Raw genomic sequence first — 22,981 nt, 5'->3', positions numbered from 1 at the left:
ATCTCCAGTAGTTTAAAGAATAATGAAAACCTTGACAAACCTTTATCAGCTGATACCTTCATTATTCCTCAACTGGATCTTAAACTAGTTCTGGTGTTTCTCATGGGGCCTTTATTTGAGTCCCTGCACAATTGTCATTTCAGCCATTGCTTCAGCTCATTATGTTAGCTTAAAACGCTTTCTGCACCACCCCTGTTCAGATGCTTCATCCCAGGTAAGCTGACACTGCATACTGGGTGCTTTCTTGCCTAAGGATCACGCTCTGGACCTCACTTCCTCCAGTGCACTCCTCTTCCTCACAGGACACACTCGTTTTGGCAGACAGGCACTGGTGCTCCAGGGATAGGTGATCTTTAAGTCCCTGGGTGATGTCTCCTCACCCAGCTGGTAGACTGGCAGGTGTTGACTCCCAGTACTAGTCACAAGTAGATGTCTTGCAGAGCTTCTACCCCCCTCACACAGCAAACTGGCTGTTTGACAGGTGACAATTTCAGGGGACCTCGAACTCTCCTTTTATAGTCCAAATATGATTTGGAGGCTGAGTCTTTGATGTTTGTTTGGAGTTTGTGTCCCTTTGAAGTGCCCTCTGCTCTGCTCTCCTATTCCTCCAGAAAGCATTCTGCCTCAGCAGGATTGACTCCAAATCTAAAGGCCTCAAAACACAGGCCATGGGAGTGACTAGAGGTTCATACTTGGATGTCAGCCCAGTGATGTGTATGTAAAGGGTTACCCATGGACTCCTGTCAATCTTTGATTTTCTTATCACTCTTCTTCCTAGGTAGCGACAGGCCCCTTCCTAGTGACTTTTCGTTGAATTAAAGAGCACTCTGAAATGTACTGGAATGCTTTGTTCTCCCTTCCTCCCAGTGTGTTCTAACTAGCTCAAACGAATGCAGCAATCAACAAATCTATCATAGGCAGATTCCTCTACTTCCTCCTGTTTAACCATTCAGCCATGGGTCCCCCAAAATGGAACCCAGTATCTTCCATGCATTGTCATTCACGGACACACATACACCCAATGCATGCATATTGTATGTTTTGATACGTTAGCACTACATAAAATGTTAGTGGCCACTTTAATATTCATTGCCATAGTGTGCATATTATTCGTATATATTCCACATGTATCCTCTTGTTGAAGCAGCAATAATTTATACCTAGTACAATTATTTCCTTGCTATGAGGATGGATCAATTTACTTTAAATTCCAATACAAATTCTTTCCTTGAGTATGGGCCAGTTGTGCAGTCTTTTCCAGCCACCTTATTTTCTAGCCACATACGGCCGTGAGTTTTATGAATATAGCCTCATCTTAGGAAAAAAAAAGTGAAAAACATTTTTATTTTTATTTACTTAGCGGTATCGGACACCTTCAGTGCAATAAATACTGTTCTGATGGATACAACTACCTGTGGATTCCTCACCTTATGAATTTGATCCTTGCGCCAGCATCCGACGGAAAGTCTTCCTAGCTGTCTACGTCGACGAGGACGTCATAATGGCACGGCTCCACGTGACTCCGTCTGACGTCAACGTGCCAATAAGAGGTCCTCGTTGGCGTACTGACGTCAGTTTTCCTTTTTTCCGTGCCTTCGCCAACGGGTTTTCTTCCTGGCTTGTTGTTAACTGTTACGATTTTTGGTGGTTACAATGTCTCCTCTGAAGAAGTCCGGTTTTAAGCCGTGTAGAGAATGCGGGGGTCGGATGTCAGTGACCGACCCCCACTCGGACTGTATTTGGTGCCTTAGTTCAGAGCATGCTGTGGAAGGTTGCTCTTCGTGTCAGAGCATGAATCCAAAAGCTCTGAAGGAGCGTGAGGCGAAGCTGCTCTTAGCCAAAGCAAAGAAGGGGGGCCATAAAAAGGATTCCTCCCGTGCTTCTCCCAAAAAGCATAAGAAGCGGCGTCATCATGATTCTCGGCGCCGATCGGAGCGGAGCCGATTGAGGAGCCGATCGAGGTCTCGATCTTCACGACGCCAGAAGACATGGGAGATGAGTCCTACTGTCACGCCTCAGCAGGAGAGTCCGGAGTTGTCACCGGCGCCTTCAGTTTTTGAGGTCGCTCAACGTAGCCCTCACTTTTCGCCGGCGCCGAGGGATCCCGATGTTCAGCAGACATCTGCACAGCAGTACCCGGCTTTCCTGACTCCAGGGACAGATCCAGCCGCATTTTTGAACGCAATGTATGCCGTCTTTCATTCCATGGCCCCTGCTGGTGCACCGGCAGGTCCCACGGGGCCATTGGTGTTGAATTTGGGCTCACCGGCGTCGTACAGGGCTGCTCCATTCATGCCCTTCTGCCCTACAGAGACTGGCGGTTCGGCACCTAGTGTCTCCCCTGGCAGGAGTCCTCCACCTGTGTCTGTGGATCCGCCTGCACGTCAACCGACTCCTTCTCTGCGGCATCCGGCGTCGTTGTTGTCTCCATCCAGACCAGCTCCATCACCTTCTGGCCAATTGACTTCGAGAAGGTCATCAGCCGACTTCGTGTTGGCGCCGGATGAGCCTACGAGCCTTCCTGGCCCTGTTCGGGGTTCGAGATCGTCGTTGGATTCTTTGTCGACGCCGGCCCTGGAAACACATCTTAGATCTCGGAGGAAGGCATTGAGACTTCTGGAGGAGGAGGAATATAGACAGCTTGAGGAAGGCGAGATCGAGCCTTCTGATGACTTCCAGGGTCTTGCCACTGCAAGTGGTTTGGATACTTCCCCGGAGTGGGACATTGGGTCTCCCGGGGAGTTTACTGAAGAGGCCGCTCCTTCCATGCAGTGGTGAGAAAGGCAGCTGAGTACCCGGATTTGCCTTTGTCCGTGGCAGAAGTAAAAACTAACCTGCTCACAGAGGTACTTCAGCCCTCTTTATCCAGTGCTGACCCTTTGCTGCCTTTCAATGAGGCTTTAACTGAGCCTATTTTGGACTTGTGGAAAAAGCCAGTGACAACTCCTGCTGTGAACAGGACAGTGGCGAGGAGACATAGAAGTGCCCCAGGAGATCCGTTTTTTCTGTCTCAGCACCCGACTCCTGAAAACTTGGTAGTTCAGGCGTCATGTTCTGCGAAGACTGCCCCTGGAACATTCCCTGGAGTTCCGACTGATGGGTAATCCAAGAGGATGGAACAGTCTTCAAAGAAGATTTTTTCATCTTGCAGCATGGCCCTTAAAGCTACTAATTCCACCTGTGTGCTAGGCAGATCGTCCATGCCCTTATGGACTTTGCTAAGGAAATGGCGAGAGATCTGCCACAGGAGATGCAGAAATCGTTTGGGTCCCTTTTCTTGGATGCGCAAGCTGCTGCACAGCAGATTATACAATCTGGCCTGGATACCTCGGATTCCATTGCCAGGGCCATGGGAACATCGGTGGCTACAAGGAGGCATGCCTGGCTAAGGTCCTCTGGATTTTCTTCAGACGTACAATACACCTTAATGGACCTTCCATTTGATGGGGAAAAGCTGGTTGGGGACAAGGCAGACTCGGCCCTTGAACGGTTTAAGGACTGTCTGGCTACAGCCAAGTCCCTGAGATTACAGACCTCTATTACAACGCCTTATAGACCTTTTCGTAGGTTTCGAGGGTTCATTTGAGGTTCTGGCTTTCGAAGGTAAGTCTTACGCCCAGCAACCTGCCAATCCGCCCTATCGTGCCTTTAGAGGGCGGGGTAGGGCTAGAGGTCCAGCCCAGCAGCTCTCTTCTTCTTCATCCTCCTCTGGTGGACAACAGCAGAAGCAGCCTTAGTTTTCCCCACTTTATCATCCATACTTCTCCTGTAGGGGGAAGATTGAGTCTTTTTCTGCAAAGAGGGAGGTCAATTACAACAGACTCGTGGGTGCTAAAAATTTGTGGAAAAGGGCTATGCTCCCCCCTTTCAGGAGTTCCCTCCTCCCTTCCCCACCCGTCCCTCCTTTTGTTCAGAAGACCATCTTCTGTTGTTGCAACAGGAGGTTGGCAAAGGGCGCTATAGAGTTGGTGCTGTTGCAGGAAAGGGGTCAGGGGTGTTCAAGATATTTCCTGATTCCCAAGGTTGACGGTCGATTACGACCGATCCTAGACTTGAGGATTTTGAATTTTGTTCCTCAAGCAGGAAAAATTCCTAGCGCAGATGCTATTGGCGTTGAACGAAGGAGACTGGATGGTGTCTGTCGACTTGCCCGGCACGTACTTTCATGTTCCCATAGTCAAGTTGCACAGGAAGTATCTCTGTTTTGTGGTCGGATCGCAACACTACCAGTTTGCTGTCCTTCCTTTTGGACTTACTTCAGCACCTCGGGTTTTCACGAAGGTGATGTCAGTTGTTGCAGCACATCTCAGAAGGAGGGAGGTAGCAGTTTTTCCCTACTTGGACGATTGGTTGATCAAAGCCAAGTCTCCAGAGCTTGTGTTGTCTCCTCTGCGAATGACAACCCAGTTGTTGTTCGGTCTGGGTTTTTCTGTAAATGTGCCCAAATCTCACCTAGAGCGCTCTCAACGCCTCCTGTTCATAGGGGCAGTACTGGACACAACAATGTTTCGGGCCTACCCCCGCCTCAGCGGGTTCGGGACATTCAGGCGCTGATTCCATTGTTTCAAATTGGAGCTGCAGTTCTAGTCCTCAAGGTCTTACGCCTGCTAGGTCTGTTTGCTTCTTGCATTCTGTTGGTCACTCATGCTCGCTGGCATATGAGGGCTCTTCAGTGGTGCCTCCGCAGACAGTGGTTTCAGCACAAGGGGGATCTCAGGGATTCAATAAAGATCTCCTAGGACACTGTAGCGGATCTTCTTTGGTGGGCAGAGGTCGACAACCTTTCCCAAGGAAAACCGTTTTCACTGCCTCCTCCAGTGGCCACAGTGATTTTGGATGCTTCCACTCTAGGCTGGGGAGTTCATCTGGGGGACCTGGAGATCAAGAGTCATTGGTCTCCAGCGGAACAGATGTTGCAAATCAATCTGTTGCAATTGCGGGCAGTACGTTTGGTGCTCAAGGCCTTCCTCCCTTCCCTTCGCGGTCAGTCAGTTCAGGTCTTGACGGACAACACTACAACGATGTGGTATATAAATAAGCAGGGAGGAGAAGGGTCGTACCTTCTCTGCAGAGAAGCCCTGCGACTAGTCCTGGGCTCAGGACCATCAGATTTGCTTAATAGCAAATCATTTGGCCGGAGTGCTGAATGTACGAGCGGACGGTCTGTCGTCTCTTCTCAATAGATCGTAAGTGGCGTCTCCATCCGGATATAGTCCTCCACATCTTCGGGGTGTGGGGTACTCCTCGGGTGGATTTATTCGCCACTCGGGCGAACGCGCATTGCCTGTTATTCTGCAGCCTCCAGTATCTGATGCAAGGGGCGTTGGACGCGTTTCAGATGTCCTGGAGCGGCCAGTTGCTTTAGGCGTTTCCTCCCATACCCTTGATTCCTCGGGTTCTGAGGAAGGTTTGTCAATACCGGGCCCAAGTCATCTTGGTGGCTCCGGACTGGCCGAGAAGGGTATGGTATACAGACCTGCTTCAACTCTCTCAGTGCCCTCCGCTCCGTCTCCCGCTCATGGCAGACCTCCTCTCACAGTCGCAGGGGCAGGTTTTACACCCTCCCCTCCAGAGCCTGCACCTTCATGCCTGGAGATTGAACGGGGCAACCTGAGTTCGTTTTCTCTCCCTCCGGATGTAGTGGATGTTATTATCTCGTCCAGGCGACACTCCACTAAATCTATTTATCCCGGTAGGTGGGCAAAATTTGTGCTTTGGTGTGGAGAGAACCAAAAAGATCCCTTAAAAGCCCACCTTTCAGATGTACTTTTGTTTGCTCTTAGTTTGGCAAAGAAAGGCTGTGCGATAGCTACAGTTAAGGGTTATTTGGCGGCTCTGTCAGCGTTTCTTTGCCTTCCGGACCAGCCATCTTTATTTAAGTCTCCAATTGTAAATAGGTTCCTTAAGGGTTTGGTGAATAGGTTTCCTCCTAATCCCTTTCACATGCCTCAGTGGGTCTTAAATCTTGTTTTGACGTTCTTAATGGGTTCGCCTTTCGAGCCCATGCATTCATGTCCGTTGAGATATATTTAGTCTTGAAGACCGTTTTCTTAATCGCAATCACTTCTGCCAGGAGGATTGGAGAGCTTCAAGCACTTTCCGTTAAGCCTCCCTTTACCATGTTTATCCCTGATAAAGTGGTGCTAAAAACCAGGGCTGCTTTTCTGCCGAAAGTTGTCACCCCTTTTCATATAGGGCAGTCTATCACTCGACCTGCGTTTTTACCCGCCTCCCCACCCTTCTAAAGATGAAGAGAGGCTCCATAGGTTGGACCCTAGGAGGGCCCTGAGTTTCTACCTAGAGAGAACTAAGGCCTAGATGATCAACTGTTTGTTGGGTATGCTGGACAGCGAAAGGGCAGAGCGGTCCAGAAACGAACACTCTCCAGGTGGGTCATCTTGTGTATTAAGGTTTGTTACTCTCTGGCGAAAAAAGTCCCTCCTGATGGTATCAGGGCCCACTCTACTAGGGCTAAGTCTGCATCCTCGGCCCTAGCGAGAGGAGTTCTGTTAATAGATATATGTAAAGTGGCATCTTGGGCGTCCCTCCATACCTTCGTAAAACATTCTTGTTTAGACTCTGAGGTGAGGAGGGACAGTCCTTTTGCTCGCTCGGTATTGCAAGATTTCTTGGTGTAATCAGGTGGGCACCCACCACCGAGTGTGGTACTGCTTGGGACTCTATTCATAAGGTGAGGAATCCACAGGTAGTTGTATCCATCAGAAGAACAAGTTACTTACCTTCGGTAACGCTTTTTCTGGTGGATACACTAACTACCTGTGGATTCCTCACGGTCCCTCCTGCCTCCCCGTTGCCTGCCTGGTTACACTCTTATCTTGCAGTATTTAGATTAATGTTTCTTCTCATGTTTATGTGTGTGTGTGTGTGTGTATTTTTGTATATTCATGTATTTAAGGTAATAATGTAAATATATGGTTTTAATGGACAAGATTTTTGCGTTTGTATATATTTATATATATCTATTATCATGGTCGGTTTTCACCTGCTCGCCTCAAAGGCACGAAAAAAAATGAGGTGAAACTGACGTCCGTGAGGACCTCTTATTGGCACGTTGACGTCAGACGGAGTCACGTGGAGCCGTGCCATTATGACGTCCTCGTCGACGTAGACAGCTAGGAAGAAGACCTTCCGTCGGATGCTGGCGCAAGGATCGAATTCATAAGGTGAGGAATCCACAGGTAGTTAGTGTATCCACCAGAAAAAGCGTTACCGAAGGTAAGTAACTTGTTCGTTAGACCCAACTGAGGATAACCAGATAAAGTAACTATCCGTGGATCACCTAATAATCATTTTCGATTGACGTGATGGGTTGTACCTGTGTGGTTAATTGCTTGTTAAATCACAGCAGTGTATCACAAGGGATTACTTTTTGCTAGTCTTGTTTTTTTTTTTTTTTTTTTACCGAAAGCTCTAACCAGAAGCCACAGTCTTACAAGAGGAAAAGGAAAAAGAAATCACATTGTGCCTACTGCCGATGAAAGCTAAGGGTGGCTAAATGGCATTCACAGCACATGGAGCCAGTTGGGTCCCTATGTAAATTACATTAGTAGCTGCCTGCAACACTCTCCCAAAACTTGATATATTATTATTTTTTTTAAATCCCTGTTCAAATTTAGATTTCCTGTATTTTTGTTTTAGGTGATTTAAAATACCACTAGAATGTCTAAGCCAACTATCATGACACCTTTTTAACAATGAAAGTGCTATATAAAAAAAACACAAGTAATTTATTTAGCAATGTATTATATTAAAAAGATGCTTACAATGCTACATTTGTCTTACGTTTATTCTTTTTAAGATGGTATCCAAGCTGGAACAAAGCCTGTCCCAGACAGTGGAGAAACTGGAGAGGGAACATAAAGAAGCTGCTGAGCGACAAAAGCAAAATGAGATGCTGGTAAGGTTTGGTAAAGTGAGGTTAGGTTATGGCTGAGAGGGACATGGCCCATCAAACTCACTGCATAGAACGTTTTTTCTGAGTTCGGTTTACATTTTATACTGCAAGTGCAAGTTCCTTGTTCTGCCAGTTACTAAGTAGTAGAGGATTACAACATTTGTATTCTGTTAATTGTTGCCAGACATGGGCATTTTGCCAATCTGAATAGACGGGTGTCAAACCCAAAGTAGTGGTTTATGCTGAGCTACTATCCTAGCTGTTACTAGTTCTTAAGAGTCATAAAATAGGAAACACAATAGTAGTACTAGGTTCTTGGTTTCGGTTTTGTGTTTTTCAATGATAATATTTTGTTGAGTAGCACTGAAAACAAATAATGATCTTATGTGTTTTCTACACAATAAATGGGCAGAATGTGTGGTGGTTTGACCCCGCGATCACTAAATAAAATCAAGATTGCAGTGTTTTGTGTCCTTAAATCGACTGAGTCCATTTGTTTGAAGTGTGCAGTCTGTCAACCACAGGATCACAACTCAAACAATGCAGTTAGATGCCAGAATTTTACAGGTGAAAATCGACGACAACCCTTGCTGGGGCACCCGTTGCCTTGTTTGTGTTTGAAGAGGAGTATGGAGTCTAAATCATATTTTCATGTTTTCTTTCAGGAGAAAGAGAAGAGGATCCTTGTCCGGAGCCTGGAGTCTGAGAAGCAGCATGAGCAAGTCCTGCAGTCACAGCTGGACGAAGCAGTCTCTGCACAACACCAAGAGCAGAAACGTCTGGAGGCTCTGAGAGCCACGTTGGAGGAGGAGCAGGAAGCCTGGGCCCAAAAGGAGAGGCAGCTGGAGGAACGCTACCAGGAACTGCAGGATGAGTGTGAGAGACAGCTGGAGAGCGAGAAGGTGAGCTTGGATTGTCAGGAGGGGTGCTAAAAGCTTTTAAGAAATGTTTAAAAAAAAAAAAATTGCACAGGAAGAGAAGACTGTCTTTGGTTGCCTGTAAAGTGAAGGTCTTTTAAATAGAAAAGTCGGAGAACCAGAAAGTCAGAAGGAGGCATGTTATTATCTGCAGGAAGAGAAGTGAGTGTAGGACAGCTGGAGGGTCACAAGGGAAGCCTTGATCACAAGTTCACGGCATAACTTCTAGAAATGGTGCCAGTTCACAAGAGGGAAATCAGACAGCTGGGTGTTGCAATGTACTAACTACAAAGAGGGGGGGGGGGGGGAGGTACACGGATAAAATGGTACCGGATTCTGGAGGAGGATTCAGCTAGCCAGAAAGCAACACATGAAATATCAAGCGAGGGTAGGTGAGACTGCCAATAATAGCTTGTGGGTGGACAGTCTAAAAAGAAACCTAAACTATGCAACTATAATCAGAGGTGGGAAATGAAAAGAGCAACAACCAGAAGGGGGCATGTGAGAAATGAAAGGCTACTACTTGGTGGAAAGGTAAAACTTACAGCCACTGATCTGAAGGTTTGAGGTTTTGTTGGTTTGAAAGTATAAAGTAAAGAGGAGGTTGTTTGGAGAGCAGCATAGCTATGCACTAAACCGATTAGCTAGTGCCCTGATCATTGCATGAATGAAAAACTGCAATGGAGATGGCAGGCTGACTACCTCGGAATGCCGGGGATAGAAAGAGGTCAAATAAACTTCACACGACATGAATTTGCAACAGGGGACGCAGACAAACTACCTAAGCACGAGTAGTGGGCAAACCGAACGGTGCTCAAAGCAGAGGTCAGAGAAGCGCAATAAAGAGGGATTTGTCATCTAACCTGTGTGCTCTCCTCACAGGCTCAGTCCCAGAAGGATGCTCGACTGGCTCTGGATGCCAAGCAGAGACTGACGTCTATCCAAGCACAGGTGCAAAAGTTGGAGGGTGAATTGGATGCCACCCGCCGGGAGAGGGATAGCCTTCAGATGGATATCACCCTATTGAAGGTATATATTCTCTCTCTGGAGCTTTGCCCCTAACCCAGGGGCCATTGGAAAAGGGAATCCTGGACAGTCTTTGGATTTGTCTTTTGTTTACCGCTGTGTGAATACTGCTGAGTTAAAGTTTTCAGACTTGGTTTTGAAGACTGTTCTGTCATACCTTCAGTATGGTGATAATAATAATAATGATATTACTGATGCCCACTTGCCGGTGTGCCTTTTTGCAGTGCGTTCTTTCCTCTCCTCTGTACTGTACTAAAGTTAACACTGCTGAAGCGCCACAGGATGACTTGTTTCCATGCCTTAGGCCCGCCACGAGTCCCAGAGGATGAAGATGGAGTCTGAACTCAAGGTGGCTGTGGAGCAGCAAGTTACAGAACGCTTGGCAGAGGTGCATGGCAACCATGCTCGCCAGATGGCATCAGTGCGTGAGCAACACAGGTACAAAAACGTGAAGTGTTTCCACCCCATTGTAGCTCTCGTTGGGTATCTGGCTGTATGAGGTATCTAGTATTATGATTACTATTATTTTTAGTAATAGTAGTAGTAGTACCATTAGTATTAATATGCCTACCTAAAAAAAAAAAAAAGGCTTCCCAGCATTAGGCTCATCATGAAAACATGAGTCAGACCAGAATACTATCTGAGAAAGCAATGAGATTTAAAGAGAATTAAAGACGTTGGAACAGCAAGGTTTTGTTTTTTCTAGCTAGGGAACGAGTGATGCTCGTTCCCTAACTAGAAAATGCTCCTCATATTTGCTTTTTTTGCTTGGACTAGTCAGGTGTACTAGTTTGAATGGCCACTGTAGCATGGAGCTAATCTGCGTGTGCCTCAAGTGATGATCAGCCTTCACCAATGCAATAAGCAGATCTCTAAGATATTAGGAGGTAAGAGTAGTAAGGAGTGAGAGCACACACCGACACTGGAGATTCAGTGCAGAGAGGTGTGGTTGAAAGTTTGGCACTACAGTACTGGTAAAACAGAAACCAAGTCTACAAAGACTGATTTCTGGCTTTCTGCCATGGGGAAAAGCCCGAACCTCCTAATGCTTTACAAAGACCAGGCAGAATCAGCAACCCCTTGGCCCACCATCTATAGTGTTTGTTGCCTCATGCTTGTCTTTTGTGGCGAAGGAAATATTTCAGATTGAATCAATTTCCGTACATAATCTCTGAGAAGTAGCCCAAGTGAATACCATGTGAGCACTGATCAAGGGTGGTGTGAGGTAAAAATGGAGTAAGTGTAAAAAAGACACCTGTGGTCTGAAACATCCCTGTACTGATCGTGGCTGCCCCGGCCTATGTCTAATTTTGGAAAGAGGTAAAGACCCACCTTTTTTAAGAACACTGCATCATGACAGTCACAGTCCACCGCCGCTGTCTGAGTACAGCTTCCCTGCCAGTCACTTGACTGGATCTTTGTCTTTGACCCTGTACCTTGCTCTGGTGCCTGTCTAAGTTTTTTCCTGTAAAAATAAATATTACGTAAATAAATACATACACACATGTAAGGAAATTGGACAGTTTGAACTCCCTGGAGGGTATACAAGTTAGAAACTGATCCACCAAATCCTCTTGTAGGCTTACGAGGGAGTAAAAGCAGAGCACACATACCTTAAAGCAAAGCATATCAAACCTAGGTATCTTTAAAAAAAAAAAGGGTGGGCCAAGATGGATTTTTTTTTCTTTCAAAGGCAGCCTGGAATGGGATTTTTTTTTTCTTCAGTAGAAATGTGCACATCTGTTATTTCTGATATAAGTTTCCTCACCAGCACTTTGCAGTCTTGTGACCCTGGAACATAAACCTAGTCATCCTCTACAAGATAATCTCCTCGGAGACAAAAGAGCCTAGTCTTGTTCCGAAGATCCCTTTTGCTAAGATCCTGCTGCTTCAGTGACTGAGTCATCTGCCGTACCAAATGCTTTCCATTTCTTCAGATTCACTAATAAAGCACAGCCAAACATTGGTGCAGTTTGGTCAAAAAAAAAAAAAAAAAGTCTGTACGAGTAGCACTTTACCTTTGCACTTCTCGGCTTCAACATCAGCGCTTCTACACTACAGTGGGAATATTCTTTGGATGCCATCTTCTGTTCTAAAGCTAGAAGCATAGACCAGTGCTTACAGAAATTGCAGTGCAGCCATTTTTCATATGGCAGATTAAGCTGCAGAAAATGCCTCTTTGATACATTTATCTCTAGGTTTGAAGCCCCCAACCTCAGAATAAGATTTTACTCCTCCCTTTAAGGACCTTTTTAACCCATCAAAAACACCACAAAGAAATTCAGAAAATTATCACTTCAGAGGAAGGGTTCAAGGTCCCTCTTTCAGCAACTGCAAAGGTGTAGACTAGTCCAACAACCCTTCTAAAAGAGGGAAATGAATTGTACCTCCATTTGTAGATATGGGAAGGCACTATCTTAGCCTTTAAAGCAACTGTACCTACAACATCCGAGTGGAGAAGAATATACAGTTCCCTACCGGCTTGGAGGAAAATTACCATGCACACTGTTAAGAACTGATACGCTCCGCAGTCATGCCTTCCTGAATGCCTCCCATCTAGACACGACATCCATTTCATTTACTCCAGCTGAAGGTGACAAAAGCAACATGTGCTTGTCTAGCACTGTTAAGACGTGAATCTTACCAACAGACATCGGAAAGCATTGATACGTACTTCAACAAAAATAACGTTCCTGGGAGCAGTTCTGGATACCACTGGAGACCAAGCATTCTTATCACAAAGTCAGAGAAGACTTGAACAGTTGGCACCAAGACTACTGCACAGGAAGTCAGTTCGGGACACCTGTTCAGATCACTACTAGGGATGATGTCATTTTCTATTTCCCTAGTGCCGTTTTGCCATCTCTGAATGCGACCCTTACAGGAGGAGTTAGACAGGCAATGGATATAAACGCATGGATAATTTGATGAAGTAATCTGGATGGCTCTGAAAACAGCAGCTCTGCCTTGGTGGACAAAAGATGGTAATCTGTTGACACGACTAACACTCCTACCTCAGATACCCAAATTCGTCATTACCACACATGCTTCCCTAGAGGGATGGAGCACCTATCTGCAGGATTTAAAAATAAGTGGGAAACGGTCCCCAACATATGAAATGATTCAAGCATCTCATCTCATCTCAGTCACAGACGACATCAGAACCCTGATGGACAACGGTGAAACAGTCACCCTCATCCTCCTCGACCTCTCGGCTGCCTTAGACACCGTCTGTCACCGCACCCTAATAACCCGCCTCCGCTCCACCGGGATCCAAGGCCAGGCCCTGGACTGGATTGCCTCCTTCCTCTCCAACTGCTCTCAAAGAGTCTACCTCCCTCCTTTTCGCTCAGACCCCACCGAGATCATCTGCGGCGTCCCTCAAGGCTCAGCCCGACACTCCAATGTCTACATGAGCCCCCTCGCCGACATCGTACGCAAGCGCAGCATCATCATCATCACCTCCTACGCCGACGACACCCAACTTATACTCTCCCTCACCAAGGACCCCACCAGCGCAAAGACCAACCTCCAAGATGGTATGAAGGACGTCGCAGACTGGATGAGGCTCAGCCGTCTGAAACTGAACTCAGACAAAACGGAAGTCCTCATCCTCGGCAACACCCCGACCGCATGGGACGACTCCTGGTGGCCCACGGCCCTTGGCACCGCACCGACCCCCTCAGACCACGCCCGCAACCTTGGCTTCATCTTGGACCCTCTTCTCACCATGACCAAACAAGTCAACGCCGTGTCCTCCTCCTGCTTCCTCACCATCCGCAAGATCTTCCGCTGGATCCCCGCCGACACCAGAAAGACCGTGACCCACGCCCTCGTCACTAGCCGCCTGGATTACGGCAACACCCTTTATGCTGGGACCACCGCAAGACTCCAGAAACGTCTGCAACGTATTCAAAACGCCTCCGCCCGCCTCATCCTCGACATACCCCGCAACAGCCACATCTCCGCCCACCTGAGACACCTGCATTGGCTCCCAGTCAGCAAAAGGATCACCTTCCGACTTCTCACCCACGCACACAAAGCCCTCCACAACAAGGGACCAGAATACCTCAACCGACGCCTCAACTTCTACGCCCCCACCCGTCTCCTCCGTTCCACCAGCCTCGCTCTCGCCGCCGTCCCTCGCATCCGCCGCTCCACAGCGGGTGGGAGGTCCTTCTCCTACCTGGCGGCCAAGACTTGGAACACCCTCCCCACCAGCCTCAGGACCACTCCGTATTCCGGAGACTCCTCAAGACCTGGCTCTTCGAGCAGCAGTAACCCCCTAGCGCCTTGAGACCCGCACAGGTGAGTAGCGCGCTTTATAAATGTTAATGATTTGATTTGAATCTATCCAAGATGTCAATATTGAAGAGCCACACTTACAGGTAAGTAACTTTATTTTATTTCTCAAGAAGGAAGATTATCAAACATCTCTGGATCTCAAGGATGAACATTTTCACATTGCAATTCACATGAAGCATAGAAAGTATCTGCAATTATTTCTAGCAGGCCGTTGCTACCAATTCAGAGCGCTCTATTTTGGACTAAACTTGGCACCTCAAAACTTTAAAAAAATAAAAATGCATTGCCCCTTTTGTAGCACTTGAGATGGATCTGCACAGATTATCCTTACTTAGACGGTTGGCTCATTAGAACATCTGCTTTTTAAAACTACCAGTGTACAGGGTGGGACTGGCCTATAGGTCAGTGCCCGAAGGGCTGGTCTGATTATCAGTGTCAGAATCAAAACAAGCAACAAAGGTTTTTCCATCTCAGGAGAGGAACAAAATCTCATTCAGCAAGCATCAACGCAATTGTACAGATGGTGAAAGCAGTTCTAGAGATAATGTTGGTGTCACTTGAGAATGAGGATTCCAAAAGAGCAGTTGGAAGTTCACTGGCATCAAGTAGCTGGAGAACAGGGTGATCTAATACATGTCACATAATTTATGAGGCTGCCACTTGTGTCTTCGAAGCTTCAAAGATACCTAACTACAGATACTCCATTAACAGGATGGGGAGCTCACATGCGTAATTTCAACACCAACGATTTTTGGTCGGAAAAGAGAGCAAGTACCACATAAATATTTTGGAGTAGCCCTCAAAGCCTGTGTCCGGGTGAAGCGAAACACATGGGGATTTTACAAACAGCACTACCACCATGTTTTATGTTAGAAAACAAAGGGGAACAAAGTCTCATCCAAAGTAAATGCAGAGCTACTTACAAGTGGCGTGAGGGACAAATACTTCACTATGATCCACAGTCCCTTCAGTAAACTGCTTGGCTCCTCAGGGCCTAGAATTATATAGTTTAGTAATTAACAGAAGCAGCAAGGGCTCCTTCAACCATCAAAACTGACAGTGTGAAATGGTTCATATTGTTTGTAGAAGAAGATACTAAGTTCTTTGAAAATGCCATCATTTCAGCTTTTACCATTTGTATTAGGACTGGCAAATTGTGGTCTAACCTTTGCTTCTGTCAAAGTTCCCCTTTCTGCCAATTTCAAGATTGCTAAGGACCCCAAATACAAATTCATTGTAGTCCGAAAAGATAATCAAGGCTTTCATAAGTGGTTTCTTACAGAGTCTTTCCTCCTAAAGCTAGATTGCACTGAAATGGGAGCTCAATACAGTTCTAGCAGCATTAACATAACGTGTATTTGTAAAGCGCACGTATTACCAGAGGGTATCCAGGCACTCAATAACATGTTTGTTGTTACCCAGCTCAATGGTACTCATTTTGTGTATCTCAGAAGGGTAAAAGGCTGGGTTCACCAGCTGGCGTTTGAACCTGTGACCTTGAGGTCAAACATAGGCCCTTGTGGTGGGCGTATTAGTCCACTAAGCCACCAGATCAGGCATTGATGCATACAACTTTGACTATTCATTAGTGTGATATAAGGCCTTTTCCATGGAAAACTTATTTTCTGCTAGCAATTTCTACCACAAGGAGGGATAGTGAATTTCGGGCGCTTTCATGCAAGGAACGTTTTTTTGCACTTTGAGAGACCAGCTCAGCATAATAACTGACCCTGATTTAATTCCGAAAGTACCCACTTGATTTGAATCAAAGCATTACACTGTTGCCATTTTTCCCCCAAATCGAAGTACTTTGTCAAAAAGAGGTTTAGGTTCATTGGATATCAAAGGATGTCTCAGTGGCTCTGTTCACAGGTGTCCTGCTTAGTCATTTGTGAAGCAGACTCATGCTTTTCATCAACGTTGATCCTGGAAATTAAAAGGCAGTGGGCAGGAGAGCGCTCAGAAGGCTTGCCTCTTAAGGTGCACTTTGTGCCCAGCATTAGCTTGGTCCTCGTCTTGATTGAAAACTGCTTTTGTAATCTTAATTCAGGCATGTGAATCCATGAAAATCAAATGTAGATGAATGATATAAATTAACGTACCCGTGTTTCTTGTTCTCCAACATCAGTATCTTACATAGATTCATGTGCCAACCACACTCCATGTTTTCTCATAGCGCTGCTTATATGTATGTGTTTTACTCATTCTCTCAATTAGCCTGAAGATCTGGAAGTTAAAAGCCTTTGACAGGGGACCAACCTATGGTTCTGGGCTTTGGCTATAGTTTGTTGTTGGGTCCAAATGAATAGAATACAAATGTCTGTGCATTTTTGATGTTATGGAGTGTGGACATATACTGCCATGTTAACATTGTTTACTCAGTCTGACAACGGGTGATAACGCAGTCATGTCAATCTATGAAAGATGCTAATGTTGGAGAACTGATATTACAGGCATGTAACTTTTACCCTGCTACTTCAAGGAAATCTTCATTAATAATGAACTGTGAATATTAATTTAAAATGATACAGAATACATTTAGAGGAGAGTTGATACATTTTTCCTCTCCTTGTTTTTAAATTTCACATCATAACTAGTAAGGTTAATCAAGTAATCCGGAAAATCGGTGTCGGCTGCTCATATTGGTTTCAGCTGTTCCTTGCTCAGTATCTCCCAAAGGTATTTTCACAGCACAATCTAGATAAAAGTACACTGAAAACGGAACTTATGTTTTTTAACACGGTAACTTCTCCAAACGATCATCTTTCGACCATGTGACAATTGCTTCTTAGTTCTGTACATGAATTAAAAACTGGTGTATTGATCCCTAATAGGACTATGGAGCTGCCAGATCCTCCTTAGTTTTTATTGCACTGTTCCTTCTCACCAAGAATGCTGACAGCTGCTGAATATGAACTATATAAATCTACTTTTATTGTTCTAAGAAGATTAGAGAATCAAAGGGCGACACACTCAAACTCTTCATGACCTTTTCAGCTGTGTGCCAGTGTACAAGTGGACCATTAGAAACCCTGTTTGTTAGAATTGCCAGCCCTCTTTCCGCTCTGTGCAGCGCGCCTCATTGAATGTCTGTTTTTCTCCATCTCCCATCAGGAAGCAGTTGTTGGAGCTCAGTTCCCATCAAGAGAGAGAATTAGCAAATCAGCTTTCTCAGTTTAAGGCAGAGCTGCTGGAACGCGATGAAAAGATGAGACATGTCACTGAGGATTATGAGATCAGGTGAGTTTGTGGGGGGCAGAGTAGAAAGAGAACTGAATTCTGGTATGTTGGTTTGGGAAGGTGTGAGTGACTATTTTGTAACAGAGAATGTGGGGTACTCTAACATTTGGTACTTCATTCTTCAGCTAAATCCACCTACTCTTTTTCAAAGGGTGTGGGCTTATTTCTAGGAGTACGCCAAATAAGATAGATACTGAGCTTCCACATGTGTTATCTGAACATATAGTGGTAGGACATATGAGTTTTTGACAGTAGGAAAGTGATATTGCTGCAGATGTGCTGGAGCAGGACATAAGTGTGTATACATTGTAGGAAGTTGGCTCTGTATGTGCTATTTCAAAGTAAGGAATAGCATGCACAGAGTCCAAGGGTTCCCCTTAGAGGTAAAATAGTGGTAAAAATAGATAATACTAATGCTCTATTTTATGGTAGTGTGGTCGAGCAGTAGGCTTATCCAAGGAGTAGTGTTAAGCATTTGTTGTACATACACATAGACAATAAATGAGGTACACACACTCAGAGACAAATCCAGCCAATAGGTTTTTATATAGAAAAATATCTTTTCTTAGTTTATTTTAAGAACCACAGGTTCAAATTCTACATGTAATATCTCATTCGAAAGGTATTGTAGGTAAGTACTTTAGGAACTTCAAATCATCAAAATTGCATGTATACTTTTCAAGTTATTCACAAATAGCTGTTTTAAAAGTGGACACTTAGTGCAATTTTCACAGTTCCTAGGGGAGATAAGTATTTGTTAGGTTAACCAGGTAAGTAAGACACTTACAGGGCTTAGTTCTTGGTCCAAGGTAGCCCACCGTTGGGGGTTCAGAGCAACCCCAAAGTCACCACACCAGCAGCTCAGGGCCGGTCAGGTGCAGAGTTCAAAGTGGTGCCCAAAACACATAGGCTAGAATGGAGAGAAGGGGGTGCCCCGGTTCCGGTCTGCTTGCAGGTAAGTACCCGCGTCTTCGGAGGGCAGACCAGGGGGGTTTTGTAGGGCACCGGGGGGGACACAAGTCCACACAGAAATTTCACCCTCAGCAGCGCGGGGGCGGCCGGGTGCAGTGTAGAAACAAGCGTCGGGTTTGCAATGTTAGTCTATGAGAGATCTCGGGATCTCTTCAGCGCTGCAGGCAGGCAAGGGGGGGGTTCCTCGGGGAAACCTCCACCTGGGCAAGGGAGAGGGACTCCTGGGGGTCACTTCTCCAGTGAAAGTCCGGTCCTTCAGGTCCTGGGGGCTGCGGGTGCAGGGTCTCTCCCAGGCGTCGGGACTTTAGGTTCAAAGAGTCGCGGTCAGGGGAAGCCTCGGGATTCCCTCTGCAGGCGGCGCTGTGGGGGCTCAGGGGGGACAGGTTTTGGTACTCACAGTATCAGAGTAGTCCTGGGGTCCCTCCTGAGGTGTTGGATCGCCACCAGCCGAGTCGGGGTCGCCGGGTGCAGTGTTGCAAGTCTCACGCTTCTTGCGGGGAGCTTGCAGGGTTCTTTAAGGCTGCTGGAAACAAAGTTGCAGCTTTTCTTGGAGCAGGTCCGCTGTCCTCGGGAGTTTCTTGTCTTTTCGAAGCAGGGGCAGTCCTCAGAGGATGTCGAGGTCGCTGGTCCCTTTGGAAGGCGTCGCTGGAGCAGGATCTTTGGAAGGCAGGAGACAGGCCGGTGAGTTTCTGGAGCCAAGGCAGTTGTCGTCTTCTGGTCTTCCGCTGCAGGGGTTTTCAGCTGGGCAGTCCTTCTTCTTGTAGTTGCAGGAATCTAATTTTCTACGGTTCAGGGTAGCCCTTAAATACTAAATTTAAGGGCGTGTTTAGGTCTGGGGGGTTAGTAGCCAATGGCTACTAGCCCTGAGGGTGGGTACACCCTCTTTGTGCCTCCTCCCAAGGGGAGGGGGTCACAATCCTAACCCTATTGGGGGAATCCTCCATCTGCAAGATGGAGGATTTCTAAAAGTTAGAGTCACTTCAGCTCAGGACACCTTAGGGGCTGTCCTGACTGGCCAGTGACTCCTCCTTGTTTTTCTCATTATTTTCTCCGGCCTTGCCGCCAAAAGTGGGGCCTGGCCGGAGGGGGCGGGCAACTCCACTAGCTGGAGTGTCCTGCTGGGTTGGCACAAAGGAGGTGAGCCTTTGAGGCTTACCGCCAGGTGTGACAATTCCTGCCTGGGGGAGGTGTTAGCATCTCCACCCAGTGCAGGCTTTGTTACTGGCCTCAGAGTGACAAAGGCACTCTCCCCATGGGGCCAGCAACATGTCTCGGTTTGTGGCAGGCTGCTAAAACTAGTCAGCCTACACAGATAGTCGGTTAAGTTTCAGGGGGCACCTCTAAGGTGCCCTCTGGGGTGTATTTTACAATAAAATGTACACTGGCATCAGTGTGCATTTATTGTGCTGAGAAGTTTGATACCAAACTTCCCAGTTTTCAGTGTAGCCATTATGGTGCTGTGGAGTTCGTGTTTGACAGACTCCCAGACCATATACTCTTATGGCTACCCTGCACTTACAATGTCTAAGGTTTTGTTTAGACACTGTAGGGGTACCATGCTCATGCACTGGTACCCTCACCTATGGTATAGTGCACCCTGCCTTAGGGCTGTAAGGCCTGCTAGAGGGGTGGCTTACCTATACTGCATAGGCAGTGAGAGGCTGGCATGGCACCCTGAGGGAAGTGCCATGTCGACTTACTCGTTTTGTCCTCACTAGCACACACAAGCTGGCAAGCAGTGTGTCTGTGCTGAGTGAGAGGTCTCCAGGGTGGCATAAGACATGCTGCAGCCCTTAGAGACCTTCCTTGGCATCAGGGCCCTTGGTACTAGAAGTACCAGTTACAAGGGACTTATCTGGATGCCAGGGTCTGCCAATTGTGGATACAAAAGTACAGGTTAGGGAAAGAACACTGGTGCTGGGGCCTGGTTAGCAGGCCTCAGCACACTTTCAATTGTAAACATAGCATCAGCAAAGGCAAAAAGTCAGGGGGCAACCATGCCAAGGAGGCATTTCCTTACACAACCCCCCCCCCCAAACGAAAGAGGATGAGACTAACCTTTCCCAAGAGAGTCTTCATTTTCTAAGTGGAAGAACCTGGAAAGGCCATCTGCATTGGCATGGGCAGTCCCAGGTCTGTGTTCCACTATAAAGTCCATTCCCTGTAGGGAGATGGACCACCTCAACAGTTTAGGATTTTCACCTTTCATTTGCATCAGCCATTTGAGAGGTCTGTGGTCAGTTTGAACTAGGAAGTGAGTCCCAAAGAGGTATGGTCTCAGCTTCTTCAGGGACCAAACCACAGCAAAGGCCTCCCTCTCAATGGCACTCCAACGCTGCTCCCTGGGGAGTAACCTCCTGCTAATGAAAGCAACAGGCTGGTCAAGGCCATCATCATTTGTTTGGGACAAAACTGCCCCTATCCCATGTTCAGAGGCATCAGTCTGCACAATGAACTGCTTAGAATAATCTGGAGCTTTTAGAACTGGTGCTGAGCACATTGCCTGTTTCAGGGTGTCAAAGGCCTGTTGGCATTCTACAGTCCAGTTCACTTTCTTGGGCATTTTCTTGGAGGTGAGTTCAGTGAGGGCTGTCACAATGGATCCATATCCCTTCACAAACCTCCTGTAATACCCAGTCAAGCCAAGGAATGCCCTGACTTGAGTCTGGGTTTTTGGAGCTACCCAGTCCAGAATAGTCTGGATCTTGGGTTGGAGTGGCTGAACTTGGCCTCCACCTACAAGGTGTCCCAAGTAAACCACAGTTCCCTGCCCTATCTGGCATTTGGATGCCTTGATAGAGAGGCCTGCAGATTGCAGAGCCTTCAAAACCTTCCTCAGGTGGACCAGGTGATCCTGCCAGGTGGAGCTAAAGACAGCAATATCATCAAGATAAGCTGTGCTAAAGGACTCCAAGCCAGCAAGGACTTGATTCACCAACCTTTGGAAGGTGGCAGGGGCATTCTTTAAACCAAAGGGCATAACAGTAAACTGATAATGCCCATCAGGTGTGGAGAATGCTGTCTTTTCTTTTGCTCCAGGTGCCATTTTTATTTGCCAGTACCCTGCTGTCAAGTCAAAGGTACTTAGAAATTTGGCAGCACCTAATTTATCAATGAGCTCATCAGCTCTTGGAATTGGATGGGCATCTGTCTTGGTGACAGAATTGAGCCCTCTGTAGTCCACACAAAACCTCATCTCTTTCTTTCCATCTTTGGTGTGAGGTTTGGGGACTAAGACCACTGGGCTAGCCCAGGGGCTGTCAGAGCGCTCAATCACTCCCAATTCCAGCATCTTGTGGACTTCCACCTTGATGCTTTCCTTAACATGGTCAGACTGTCTGAAGATTTTGTTCTTGACAGGCATGCTGTCTCCTGTGTCCACATCATGGGTACACAGGTGTGTCTGACCAGGGGTTAAGGAGAAGAGTTCAGGAAACTGTTGTAGGACTCTCCTACAATCAGCTTGCTGTTGGCCAGAGAGGGTGTCTGAGTAGATCACTCCATCTACTGTGCCATCTTTTGGGTCTGATGACAGAAGATCAGGGAGAGGTTCACTCTCTGCCTCCTGATCCTCATCTGTTACCATCAACAGATTGACATCAGCCCTGTCGTGGAAGAGCTTAAGGCGGTTTACATGGATCACCCTCTTGGGGCTCCTGCTTGTGCCCAGGTCCACCAAGTAGGTGACCTGACTCTTCCTTTCTAGTACTGGGTAAGGGCCACTCCATTTGTCCTGGAGTGCCCTGGGAGCCACAGGCTCCAGAACCCAGACTTTCTGCCCTGGTTGGAACTCAACCAGTGCAGCCTTTTGGTCATACCAAAACTTCTGGAGTTGTTGGCTGGCCTCAAGGTTTTTGGTTGCCTTTTCCATGTACTCTGCCATTCTAGAGCGAAGGCCAAGTACATAGTCCACTATGTCCTGTTTAGGCTCATGGAGAGGTCTCTCCCAGCCTTCTTTAACAAGGGCAAGTGGTCCCCTTACAGGATGACCAAACAGAAGTTCAAAGGGTGAGAACCCTACTCCCTTCTGGGGTACCTCCCTGTAAGCGAAAAGCAGACATGGCAGGAGGACATCCCATCTCCTTTTGAGTTTTTCTGGGAGCCCCATGATCATGCCCTTTAATGTCTTGTTGAATCTCTCAACTAAGCCATTAGTTTGTGGATGGTAAGGTGTAGTGAATTTATAAGTCACTCCACACTCATTCCACATGTGCTTTAGGTATGCTGACATGAAGTTGGTACCTCTGTCAGACACCACCTCCTTAGGGAAACCCACTCTGGTAAAGATACCAATGAGGGCCTTGGCTACTGCAGGGGCAGTAGTCGACCTAAGGGGAATAGCTTCAGGATACCTGGTAGCATGATCCACTACTACCAGGATATACATATTTCCTGAGGCTGTGGGAGGTTCTAGTGGACCAACTATGTCCACACCCACTCTTTCAAAGGGCACCCCCACCACTGGAAGTGGAATGAGGGGGGCCTTTGGATGCCCACCTGTCTTACCACTGGCTTGACAGGTGGGGCAGGAGAGGCAAAACTCCTTAACCATGTTGGACATATTGGGCCAGTAGAAGTGGTTGACTAACCGCTCCCACGTCTTGGT

General features: G+C 46.9%; 1 protein-coding gene across 8 annotated transcripts in view; it reads left to right on the top strand.

Moving 5' to 3' along the window:
• The window catches only part of CNTROB (centrobin, centriole duplication and spindle assembly protein), a 145,288-nt gene that overhangs the window by 66,434 nt on the left and 55,873 nt on the right, over positions 1-22,981 (top strand). For all 8 annotated transcript variants that reach the window (XM_069218632.1, XM_069218628.1, XM_069218633.1 and 5 more), the window contains exons 8-12: positions 7,820-7,918; positions 8,581-8,817; positions 9,715-9,861; positions 10,163-10,296; positions 17,278-17,403. In XM_069218632.1, the coding sequence (XP_069074733.1) occupies positions 7,820-7,918; positions 8,581-8,817; positions 9,715-9,861; positions 10,163-10,296; positions 17,278-17,403 (743 nt within the window). The remainder of the gene's footprint in view (positions 1-7,819; positions 7,919-8,580; positions 8,818-9,714; positions 9,862-10,162; positions 10,297-17,277; positions 17,404-22,981) is intronic.

This window comes from Pleurodeles waltl, chromosome 12, assembly GCF_031143425.1.
Source record: "Pleurodeles waltl isolate 20211129_DDA chromosome 12, aPleWal1.hap1.20221129, whole genome shotgun sequence".
NCBI lineage: Eukaryota > Metazoa > Chordata > Amphibia > Caudata > Salamandridae > Pleurodeles > Pleurodeles waltl.
This window is presented reverse-complemented; position numbering and strand designations above follow the sequence as displayed.